We start from the raw sequence: 12,768 nt of genomic DNA on the forward strand, positions 1-12,768 counted from the left end.
TACCTACATGCCACCCTAAACCTAAAATATGCATTGCTTTCCATGGTGGTGGAAGATTTTTTATAAAGGATGTTGTCAAGCCAAAAGCTCTACTCAAAAATCCAAAGTTGTTGTTTCAACAGTAAATGGACTTCATAAAGAATTGTAAGAAGATATGTTTGTTTCAATTTGACCATGGCTAGAATCTGCAACCACGGTTGTTTAAAGATTGAGGGGCACAGTGCTATTTACTCCTAAATAATATGAATAACATTAATGTTGTATATCCGGTATAAATATATACGGATAGACCAATTATTTGTTTACAAACATTGGGACTGGGCGCACGGGTGACTGTTTCATGTAATCAATTCCCAACAGATCTCAAAACTGTGAGTTGGCTAGTGAGGTGCTCCCTAAGAGCCATTTATACTTCAAAGCGCAACAGTGTTGCACACAGAGAACAGCTGATATACAAGCTCACATCGCATCACAGATGCGACTGTTGTGAGCGTAGAGGTCTGCGTGCGCGACACCATCACGGAACAAAGCATACATTATACTTGATGGGCTGCAGGTGCGCGTGCAGCCATGCACAAATAGGCTCTGCTGCCGTGTTCATGAGCGCACCTCCCGTTCTTATGACAGCGACTGGAGGTGTGGTTTTGAATTGCTATTATTGTTCAAACCAAGGACTATATATTTCAAGGGCGAGAGATCACAACTATAAATCCTAATCATTCTTCCTCCACACTGGGAGAATAACAGCATCTGAAAGTTTGATGGGGCATTTTTTACACGTGAGGGCAGTGAGGGAACTTTTCCATTGCATCTTCTGAGAGGAAGGGTTCTTGTGCTGCCGCTATGCGTGCGCATCCTGTTTCTTATCAGTGTGATGTCGTCTCTTAAGGCGTCTATTGGCTTGAAACTACCATTTCAATGAAAACATAATATTGGACTTGGTAGTGCATCTCAAATTCTAGGCCAGGTTGCCTTATCAAAATCAGGTTGTAAGGAGATTTAAACTGGTCATTTGCTTAATGATCAGTATACCATGAAGTGAATACATTTCACCATTATATATCACGACTGCAATGTTAGACTGAAACTATTGCTATAATTTAGTGCCTGAAAAAACGCAACCAAAAAATAATGAAAGTGGTAATATGGCTTTGCTGAAAGCTATGTATGCTTTAACCAAAGTTGGACTTTATCACCCTTGGGACAGATAGTCAAAATGTTTGCTTTCCAGGATGTACTGTATGTTAAAGGCCAAAGGCCATGCTCTTGAACAGTCTAGTCATAAGAGAAACAATACAAATAGGCACATATTTAAAATAAAATAAAATGCATGATAATACATATTTCTTTCATCATTTGCTTGGTGAGCTAGAATCTAGATCATTCTGGAGTGAATGTAGGTAGAAACAGTGCTTCTTTCTTCTATATAGCACTCTAGCTCTAAACTTTGAGAGGGCAATTCCCTACTGGAGGTTTACATTGTAAAGACAGATACTGACATTTTACCACTTGACCTGATTTTATTGGTGAAAATCTACTATAGCATGTTCGGAGACAGTAACTGAACAAACACACTATAACAACTCACTATCATTTTTCCAATATAATCAGCCCCTTGAAGTGGTTAAGGGCTGTGGCTTTTATTTCAACATCGAGACGTTGACCTGTCTACTTTAACATGCCTCTGGCTCTGGCACAGGTGTGCACATGTTTGATTTGACATGGACAGTAGACATGTCTGTGGAGAACACACCCACACACTACCGTTTTGTGCACAACACATTTTTTTCTAAGCACACATGACCTAGATGTCTCGTCAGCTGACATAGGACTTGAGTGAAGGACAAAGCAGGGTTATCTGTGTCGTTCTCATTCCACAACTGGAACAGTTGCTTTGGAACTATAGATAGAATACTCATGTCTTCATGAATGAGTGTGTGATCATAAAGATTGTAGTATGGATAACTAATAACTGACTGACCTCATTATTTTTCATTGCATATAGAATAGAATACAAAAGGCATATGACAGTTGGCAGTCTCCATGGGCATTGCAACCACCTGCAACAATAACTTTACTTGGACTCACAAGGCTGTGGAGTATTCTTGTATTATATTCATTATTCAGGAAATATCTGCATTTTATTTTGTTTCTAGAAATCTAATTTGTTTTATAACTAAGAGTTTTTTATTTACAAATTTCCATTAGCCCAGAGATAAAATGGCATCCATTTAAAAAGTAGCCTATTTTAACAGTTTTGCACATGTTTTGGTATTGCACCATCTGTTCTGTACGCGAAGACCTGGTTACCATACTGCTCCGGGCAGCGCACCCCTCGCGCCTCCCAGGTCTTCTGCGTGTTTGTAGTCAACACACACAGAGATGACAGATCAGAATCACACACACTCGCGCGCACGCGACACAGTTTTGTTATGGAATGAACAGCGGGGGGTGCGCTGCCCGGAGCAGTGTGGTAACCAGGTCTTTGTGTTCTATCCACCTCACTTGTGCTTTGTGTTACACCTTTTTACATAATTCAGTGAAGGGAAATTGTCAGTGGTACAGTCACAGAATTAAAAATAATAGAGAGGGCACCGGAAATCCCCTCCCATTCACTTATATGGAGTTGTTCACCCAACGCATACTCCCTTTTCATCCCTTCTTCCGGGTTGGAAAAGTGTGACAGGCGGAGCCTATTTGGGTCCTCTGCAATGCGTTGCGTCGTCTCGCATGTGTCTATACACGTTTAAAACACTAATTGGTGTTTCACTTGGGGAATGAAATGTGTGAACATAAAAACCTAATCATTCTTGAATACGGAATTCTGTGTGTGTGTGTGTGTGTGTGTGTGTGTGTGTGTGTGTGTGTGTGTGTGTGTGTGTGTGTGTGTGTGTGTGTGTGTGTGTGTGTGTGTGTGTGTGTGTGTGTGTGTGTGTGTGTGTGTGTGTGTGTGTGTGTGTGTGTGTGTGTGTGTGTGTGTGTGTGTGCAGGGTGGATAACTTCGGGCTTGGCCTCCTCCTCCAGACAAAACAGATCAAAAGGATGATTTCCTCATACGTTGGAGAGAATGTGGAGTTTGAGAGACAGTATCTGGCTGGGGAGCTGGAGGTGGAACTTACACCACAGGTTGGACACACACACACACACACACACACACACACACACAGCAACATTGGTAAATCCAGCATACCTACGTGCTACGTACAAACCTTGCCTTGAATTTGCTATACTCTTAAAACTACTATCTTGTCATTTATATTTCATCTGACTGTTGCTCAGTAAATGGCATATATTGTTTGAAAATCTGTTTCTTTGTGCGGAGTGGAGTGGTCGTACCACAAAGCTTGAATAAGGCTTTCCTCCTCCCCACCTTCAGGGTACCCTGGCAGAGAGGATCAGAGCAGGGGGAGCAGGAGTTCCAGCCTTCTTCACAGCCACCGGCTATGGTACACTGATCCAAGAGGGAGGCTCCCCCATCAAATACAACAAAGATGGCACCATCGCCATTGCAAGCGAGGCGAGGGAGGTCAGAACAATTTTCATTTGGATTTTTTCCAAACAGCAGTTTGTTGCTGAATAGAGCCACCATCAGTCACCTGAGTTAAGTGGTGTGTGATTGTTGTTCTGTGTGACAAATTCTGACATAATTGCATTTCTACTTTTTAACCACTTAAGGCCTATTTACATTTGCTGATCTAGAAGTTCACAACGTGTTGCATCGCAATGTGTTGTGGATCTGGTATTTTTTGCTGTTTAAAAGAAATAAAAACTATATATAAATAATTAAAATAATTACCCAAAATAGGATTAATGTGGTTAAGCACTAAGCTATATAGTTTGCTTTTGCCTTCTCTTCTTGGCAACCTTTTAGAAAAGCACTACTGTATATAAATACTGCTTGTATGATGTCTTGAATGTGTGCAGGTGCGGGAATTCAACGGTAGGAACTACATCATGGAAAAGGCTATCACTGGAGACTTTGCTCTCATCAAGGCCTGGAAAGCCGACAAAGCAGGAAACATTGTCTTCAGGTACTGATGGAGCCCACATGTTCCCTTACGACAGTGTAAATATTTACTTTTCCTGTGGTTCAGCTACTTCTCACCTCAGAGCACCTTAAACTTATCTTAATCACCTTGTCATGTTTGCACCATAAGCAGCACGTGCTTGCAAATTGAGGCCATTCAGTAATGGATGGTATTATTTGTAGGGGTGTGTGGGGACAGTTATTTCTTTCATACCATGAGATGAGATCTGTAGTTCAAAAGGAGGAAGGGTATTCCATACATAATACTGTAAATAGCGTTAGTTGGTTTTGACCGTTGGTTTAGTCAGTTAGTTAGTTTTGACCTTTGGTTTAGTCAGGGTGACCACCACCCTGACTAAGAATCAACCTGGGCACCTCTGTTTTCTTGCAATGGCAATATAAGGCCCAGCAGAATGTAGGGGAGGGTGTTAACATTTGTCAATTGGGAGCCCGGAGCCCTGTTGTGGGGCAAGTGAGGGCTATAGACAGACACAGATCAATCACTTTGCTAGATTGACATGACGGAGATTGTAAACAGTGACTTTTCCATGCTTTTTCATACTACTTTATTGACTTAGAATTGTGCAGATTTGCTCATTTCATACTTGTACCATAACAGAAGGACTTTAGAAGGAAATATTTTATTGTCTCGACTATCAAACAATCAAGTATCAACTATCAAGCAAATGTGCACTGATGGCGCATATAATGGAGGCAACAGCCGAGCACTCATCATTTAATCTGAAGCGATTTTTTTAAATTCCAAGTTTTATATAATCTATGAGGTTTCTATTTTAATTGGGTGTATAGGTTGTGATTTTGTTTTTCTCCATCAAGCGAAAAGCATGCAAACTTCGGCCAGTGAGGCAGCAGACCTTTGGTGGAAAGCCTGGTGTTCTTGATTAATTTATTCCCACGGGAAAGCCATGCAATTAATAGCATGTATAATTGCTCGTTCCTTCAATAAGGTAGGCTACCGCTGCAATGCAGCATCAGTTGTAGCCGTGAAAGTGGGCTGTCAAAATCATCTTTCCATTCTGTGTCCATAATGTCCCCGATTTTTGCAGAAATAATGCTCTCTACCTCATAGCTTGTCGTTGTACGGTATGTTGAGCGCAAGCCTCGTCTTTTCATTAGTTTTCTGTTCAATCTTTATTATCAGTAAGTTTACAAAGGCAAAGCGTGTGAATTGTCATCTAGATTCTACAGCGTTCAGCTATGGTTCTGCTTGCCCCAGAACAGGGTGAGGGGGCGGAGAGGGACAATGTAAAAAAAAAAATATGTAAGTAAATATATAAATAAAATACTTTCGTTAAATGTATTATTATGTTAAAATCATATGTCAAATTTAAGAAAATATTTGAATTTGAATGGTTTGAGGGAGGAAAGCTTTAACTTATATATTATATTATATCCTATTAATTCATTGCACAATACTATGGTGGTCCTTGGACCACTAGTTGAGAAAGGTTGAATTGAAGGTAACATTAATTTAGCTTTGCAGCATGAGACAACTCATTCAGAACAGGGACTGTGTTTCATATCTGCCTCTCTTCCACAGTCTGTGGATTGGAAGTACTTTTGGAATTGAAGCATAGGCCTCCTCAAATGACCGCTGATTATGATGATAATGTATTCAATTCCTCTGTTATTAAGATTTTCCAAAATAAAACCAAATAAAATGATGGGCAAACAAATCTTCACTTTCCTACAGTACATTACTAAAGACATGGCCAGGGGGAACCACATGCAATACCTTCAGGGACCACCAGTGGTCCACGTACCACCAGTTGAAAACCCCTGCTCTAAATTGCTGAAATGAGCCAAGCAACAATACAAATTAAATGTGTGAATGACACATTGTTTTTAAGAATGGCATTTTCTTCCTATTCATTGATATTGCTGCAGTTGATGCAGTTCAGTCTTTATTCACAAGAGAGCAGTGTTTCACCTCAAGTAATCTACAAGCCTTTTCAACAGATACAGTCATGGTAGTGTTGATTGCTTTTTTAAGCAGTTCTGAAAAGCAGGCATGGGTACTCCTTATAGTTTTTTGTTTTTCCACCTATATTGATGTGCGTTTGTGGTAAGTTCTTCACTGTCACCTCTGTTTTTCAGGTTTTGTTTTAACAAGTGACTGGACAAAAAAAAAAATACGTTTTGTTTATAGCCACCTCTGTCCTTCTCTTCGGACAGGAAAACGGCGAGGAACTTCAACCAGCCCATGTGCAAGGCAGCCAAAATCACCATAGTAGAGGTACGCATATTAGACACCAACAATAATCTGTCACGGTGCACAGTATAGAATAGTGTTAGTATTAAATACTCAATAATATACTCTATAATAAAGTATATTAACCGAATGTATGCCAAGAACGCAGGACCACGTTCTTCTCTCCACGACCCACCTGTGCCAAAACGAGGGAACTCGTCTTTCTTTAAATTCATTTAATCCAGCAATTTAAAAAAAAGTTTTTCTTTAATTGCTTTTTTTTGCTTTTACTCTCCACATGGATCTGATGCGCACGTGGCCGCACGCACGCTTAATAGTACCTTATCTCCTCAAAATGAGACAAACTGCAATCTTTGAGACCTTATAAAAGTCTAAACTTTGCTCACGCTAAGAAAGTTAAACCATCCCGTGACGATGCATAGCCTAGAATGAAGATTTGGCTCAAGTATGGACGGCTATCACTTCCGGGGCGGGCGGAAGTGACCTGTCTTGTAAGCATATAGCAGCATGGCATTCAGACACACTGACATTCCGGCTACGTGGCTACGGCGTGCGGTTATGTTAGGGTTAGATTTCTTTGGCACTGATGCCACACTGTGTTAAATGATACGTATTTCCTCAGGACACCAGGTTGTGCACATTATTATATACTATAAGTATTTTATGGATGTTTTTTAATGTAGACCATGAAGAGGGCATGGTGGAGAAAGCTGCAGAATAGCATCAGGAAAGACTCCAATCCAGATGCTAGCATTGCTGACACAGCACACACATCACACATCACACAACACCACAACAGAACACACCTATTGTTTCGATTGATTTGAATCGGTTAAAGGTCAGGTTTTCGCTTCTACATGGGTTATTGTGGCACTGTGACAGTGGTGCATGGTTTAAAGGAGTGGCCACAGCCAGGATACATGTGAGCAATGGGCAACACTTGTGACTAATTTAGTTGACTTGAAAAAAGCGCCCTTGGAGCACGTGCAGATTTGATGTGTGTTAGTTAGCAGTGTTGTGTTATTTGTGGGAAAATGTAGTAATTGTGTCCATGTAGTGAGCAATGAAGATGTTGTTTTGAATAGTGGGTATGATTATTGCATGTTGAGAGTTTGGTATACTAGAGGTTCGGAACATGATTAGTGGAGCTCCCTCTGGTGTTGTGATTGTGGATGGCGTTGACGTTTTGGAGGTCATTTGACAGGTACGTCAGTGTCTTTGTGGTGTAGCGTATCTTGTAGACCAGGCCCATTGCAAGTTGCTGTACTCTGTCCTGTACCCATCCCAACCTAGCAACATGAGCAGCGGTAAGATGAGTTGTAGGAGTAAGGCCAAGCAGTAGCCTGATCAGTTTGTTTTGGGATGTCTGGAGCCTTGTTTTTAGGGCCTTTGTGGTGCTATGGTACCATGAGGTGCATGCATAGTCGAAGTAACCTTGAATGAGTGCTCAATGAGTCCTCAATGTATTCTTACTGACCAGTGAGGAGATCCTGACAAACATGGGCCAAACAAACACACATGTAAAATGAACAATTAAAAGTAGACGTTGAGCATAAACCGATTTTCTGTGGAAAATATTGAGGCAATTAGACATGTGGTGTGCGAGCAGGCAGACCTTTTCTCACACAGTCTCCCTAGCTGCCGCTAATTGTAGTAGAGACATTGGCTGTCTTTGTCCTGGCTGAAAACTTAATCAACTTTCTTGAAAAAGAGAAGTGCAGAGGAAGATGACTGTTTGATTGGATAGTTCCAGCACCATTATTGTTTATTTTGCGTAAACCATCCATGATGTGTGTTACTTGAATCATAAGTTACCAGTTCTAATCCTTATCATCACTACAAGTGAAATAACAGGACAGACGTCTACTAAATCCTTGGGTGGATCAGTGGTTGAGACAAAATCTAATGCTGCAATTCTACAAAACGTAAAGTGATCTGACATTGGAGAAGCAAATCTATGCATTTATGGTTTCTGAGGATAAAGACACCATATAATGTTTTCTTTTTATATATTTTGCATAGACACAGGAAACATGAGCTTAAAATGTAGCGATTACAAAGAGGTCTGTGATTTTTTTGAACAAACAGAAAACAAACAAACAATAAACAAATAACACACAAAGTAAATTATTATGCTTAAGCGTGAAGTGTACTGTATCTGTTGGTAGAAAAACAAAACAAGACTATCAGATAAAGAGAGCGTTAAGACGCCATATCTTAACTGAAGAAAACACATTGGTTGATTGATTGATTTTCCCGGAGGCCTAGATTTGAAGTTCGCTCACTGTTCGTTGGCTCCATCCAAGAACTGGACTCCCCTGAGGCCTTTCGTCATACGCTTCCTGAGATTTAAGCAAAGTGAGAAACCCTGGCAGGGAAATCCAATACATGCTCTAGAAAATTTGCTTCTAGTATCAGGATTCCTCAAAGGCTAAGATTGAGGGCACTGCTTCCTCAAGTGTAAATGATTATCGGATATTCTGCTGTATCTCTTTCACTATACACCTGAGGTGTATTAAACATTGCAGTGCATCAAAAACCATTAACACTGCCATGGATATTTATGTTATGGTTAGTGAGCCTGTTTTACACCTCCACTTGGTGAACATTATACTGGTAGACTGTCCTAGTAGTGGTATTATTCATTTACTACAAGATGCCTTAAGTTTTAGAGCCTATGAGCCATTTTCTCTCATTGTGTCTTTTTTGAACTGTGATGCTGGGGAGCAGGGGGAAATGTAGGTAAACAGAAATATTGTCTGTCTTGATTCTTTTCTCACAGAGTGTGCATGCATGCGTTGTTGTATAGACTGTGATCAACCCAGTGGCACCTCACTGAGTGCATTTTTACCACTGAAATGAATGTTACTCTTTGTACTTACAGACTTCTGCATCACACACAGGATACATTTCATTCCATCTGTCTGTTCACGATATTCACAGGACATTTGCAGAAGAATCCTTGCTGCACACACAGCCTAGTTTCACAGTAAACACCTCCAATATAGAAACTATTTGAGTCAGAGAGCAGCAGGGAGGAAATGGACGTGCATGGAAAAACAAACCATGAACACTCTGTGTTCCATTTATGAGAAAACCTCTCCATAATATATGCATTCCTGCCCGGGCCATGCTTGAAATGCTATTCTTTCCTTGCTGGTGTGCCTGCCTGCTCTCTCAAATCCCCACCTACAGTACACCTGATCCAGAATGCAGTGGCACAGCTGTAGCCATAATATTAAAGTTTGGGCCCGGGCCGGCCTAGCGGTCTGGGCACCTAGGCTTAATCCAGTGTCATGAGTTCGAGTCCCAATCCCGGCGACCTTTGCTGCGTGTCTTCCCTCCACCTCTCTCCCCGTTTCCTGTCAACCTACTGTATATCTATCACTAAAATCGCAAAAAGCCCCAAAAATATATATTTAAATAATATAAGTGTGTGTGTGTGTGTGTGTGTGTGTGTGTGTGTGTGTGTGTGTCACGGCTTGGCCTGTTGTAGCGCCACCATGAGGCTGATTTGAAAACTGTCAAGTGGCATTTCTTCCTCAGCCTAGTGGGAATATGCATGCACAGTTTCACCACAATCGGACGCTGCGTCGAGTAGTTGTGGCGATTTGTACAAAACGGGTACAAAGCGGGCTACTCCTGAAAAGAAGCCAATCGTAGGCAATGAAGGTGGATTATGAGAAATCAAACAAACCCGTCTTGATCACATGACTATGGAGAGCATGTGTACCGATTTGCGTGAAATTTGGATAACATCTGAAGGAGTAATATTAGAAAATGTGTTTTACATATGTCGGCCTCCTGGTGGCGCTATAAAGAGCAGATGTGAAAAATTCCAGGCAAAGGTTTTTCCTTGGCCTCTAGGGAGTTGGCATACAAAGTTATCCACAAATCCGTGCAGTTGGAGGTAAAAACACTTTTCGGCCAGTTATAGCGCCACCATGAGGCTGAGTTGAAAATGTTCACGTGGCATTTCTTCCTCGGCCTAGTGGGAATGTGCGCGCGCAATTTCACGGAAATCCGACGATGTGTTCATGATTTGCAGCATTTTGTTTGAAACTGAGCACTCCTGCAAACTTTGGAAGCCAATCTTAGCCAATCAGGATGGAGTCTGAGAAATCTGAAAGACCCGTTTCGTTGAATGGCTCTAGAGAGACTGTGTACCAATTTGCGTGATGTTTGGACAAAATCTGTAGGTGTACTGTCCAAAAACTTGTTTTGCACAAAGCGGCCTCCTGGTGGCGCTATAATAGGCCGTTCTGGAATTTTTGGGGCAGAGGTTCATCGTTGGCATCCAGGGAGTGCGTGTGCAAAATGTGGCATCGACCGGGTTAACGGTGCCGGAGATTAGCTGTTCACAGACGGACGGACACACGGACGGACGGACACACGGACGGACGGACATACGGACGGACGGACGGAGTGCAAAACATACTCTCTCCCCATGCCTTCGGCCTGGTGGAGACAAAAATGTAAAAATGTATATGGGTATAAGTTTGCACACTAAATGCATTTAATCAGATGTATGAAAGAACACATACGTGTATTTTATCATAACTCCTGACATGGTGGAGGAATCATTGTGATAGTGTTACACACATGAATGCCTGTGTGTGTGAGTGTGCGTGCGTGTAAAATATCGCGATACAGTGTGACATCACAATGAAACATTTTGTCGCTTTTAGTTAGGCTCCTTGGACCCTAATAAAAAGGATCCCATTAGGATGTCTCTGTCTTGAATCTGTAACCAAATGCAGTGACGAAGGTTGTGATGACGGGGAGATGATGGGAGTGTTCATGATGAAAACAGCAGGTCGTGGTTCAGTGTCACACCATGACAATGCCACATTTTCTCTCCAAAAGAAGTAATATTGTTCCTCCTCCCTCTGACGCAAGCGATGCAGCTTGGTACAGTAAAGTCTCTTGTGTGACGTTGGAGTTGTGAGGCAGCAGGGAGAGAGTGACATGAATGATGAAGCAGCTCAACTCGGTGCAGACGAGACGAGGCCGCACAAACCGCCAAGGACATAATTTGGTGGGTTTAATCATCCGTCTGCTTCAATCTTTGCACCAAAGGAAGGAACCATCTGCTCAGGGTGTCTGTACCAAGCGGAGGGAGTGGTTCTGAAACACAGCCATGAGAGGAGGGCTGTAGTTGGACTGCATAATGACAATAACCGGTTATACAGAGATCTAAATAATTCTTTGTAGCATATGTCAATCCCATGCCTAGTTTCTCTGGCTTACATTTCCCAACCTTGTTTGAGATCCTATCACACCCACATTAGAAATCAAGTTAAATGCTTGCAAGAAAAAAAACATCCAATATTTTCCATGTGCCAAAATCAGGCTGCATCAGACATCTGACATTTCTGCCAGTAGTCTTTGACGAAGTCTCTTATTTGCACGCCTTCTTTCAATCTCTCGTTCCAACAAACAGCTCTTTGAGACGCTTGTCTGCATATGAAATGAATGCTTTTTAGCCAGGCGGCCATCTAACGTGATTGACAAACAAATTCATGTTTTTTTTCATGGCACACTCAATTGTGAACGAGATGTTCACTGAATTTAAATTGGTTCATCCCTCCACATTCTGTCATTGGTTTTCATCACTCTCAAATGGTCCATGATCCTTATGATTGTCTTGTATACAGAAATTAATCACTTGAAAATAGTATAATGTACTTATTTTTGATTAAAGCATAATATTAGGCATCAGTTAATTCATGAGATATAGCCTCTGTCTAAGAGTTCAGACACCCATTATTGTCATCAGTCCTTACTTATCTGCCACCTTCCCTCTGTTGTAGCAGCGCACACAACACGGTCCATTATGAGCCTTTAATGCCTGATAGTGAAGCAGTTATGGTTGTCCTGGCGATAAGTTGCTCTTTAGAATTCAGAGCATGACATGTCATAAATCTGGCGTGTGGTCAGTATTGATCCTGCTGCGGTTGTACTCCGAAAAGGCTGTGACCAAAGAGACGCCAGCCATTGGTCAGGTGTTTTAGAGGCCTGCACTGCATACATATTATTCATGTTCTCTCAGGGCACAGTTCATAGTGCATCAGATTTGGCTTTGTGTTTGTTAAACTCTATGTCTGTGTGTGTGACAGTTTGTATGGTGTACGCCTAAAGGAACACTTTTTCAACCATTTTCAACCTTATCTTCATGTAACTGGTACCCACTAGCGATCATTATAATATGGCACTATTTCTGTTTGGTCTGTGGCACGATGTCCGTCTATTCAGTCTGTGTCTCATTGGTGGATTATGGACAGTTCAGAAAACTGCTGACATCAATGTGGATTCCAAGCTAATAGAAACAGCCTTTCTCTTCCTGGAAATAAGTTATCATGCTGCAATAGAACTCATTGTTCTTACATTAATAAAATTGGGAGGAAGAGAACGACATGCAGGGCTGTCCAAGCCTGGGCGTAATGTGACCATCACCAGCCGACGTTAGATTTTTGCTGATCATTAGATTGTGAGACAATGCAGTCAT

The 12,768-nt window shown here is 41.5% G+C and overlaps 1 protein-coding gene across 1 annotated transcript in view; it reads left to right on the forward strand.

The window, feature by feature from the left end:
* oxct1a (3-oxoacid CoA transferase 1a) overlaps positions 1-12,768 on the forward strand; it is a 58,256-nt gene that overhangs the window by 5,679 nt on the left and 39,809 nt on the right. Inside the window, exons 4-7 of the mRNA XM_079517131.1 lie at positions 2,991-3,126; positions 3,377-3,526; positions 3,925-4,031; positions 6,224-6,284. Coding sequence (XP_079373257.1) covers positions 2,991-3,126; positions 3,377-3,526; positions 3,925-4,031; positions 6,224-6,284 — 454 coding nt within the window. The remainder of the gene's footprint in view (positions 1-2,990; positions 3,127-3,376; positions 3,527-3,924; positions 4,032-6,223; positions 6,285-12,768) is intronic.

The sequence above is a fragment of the Electrona antarctica genome, assembly GCF_951216825.1.
Source record: "Electrona antarctica genome assembly, chromosome: 12".
NCBI lineage: Eukaryota > Metazoa > Chordata > Actinopteri > Myctophiformes > Myctophidae > Electrona > Electrona antarctica.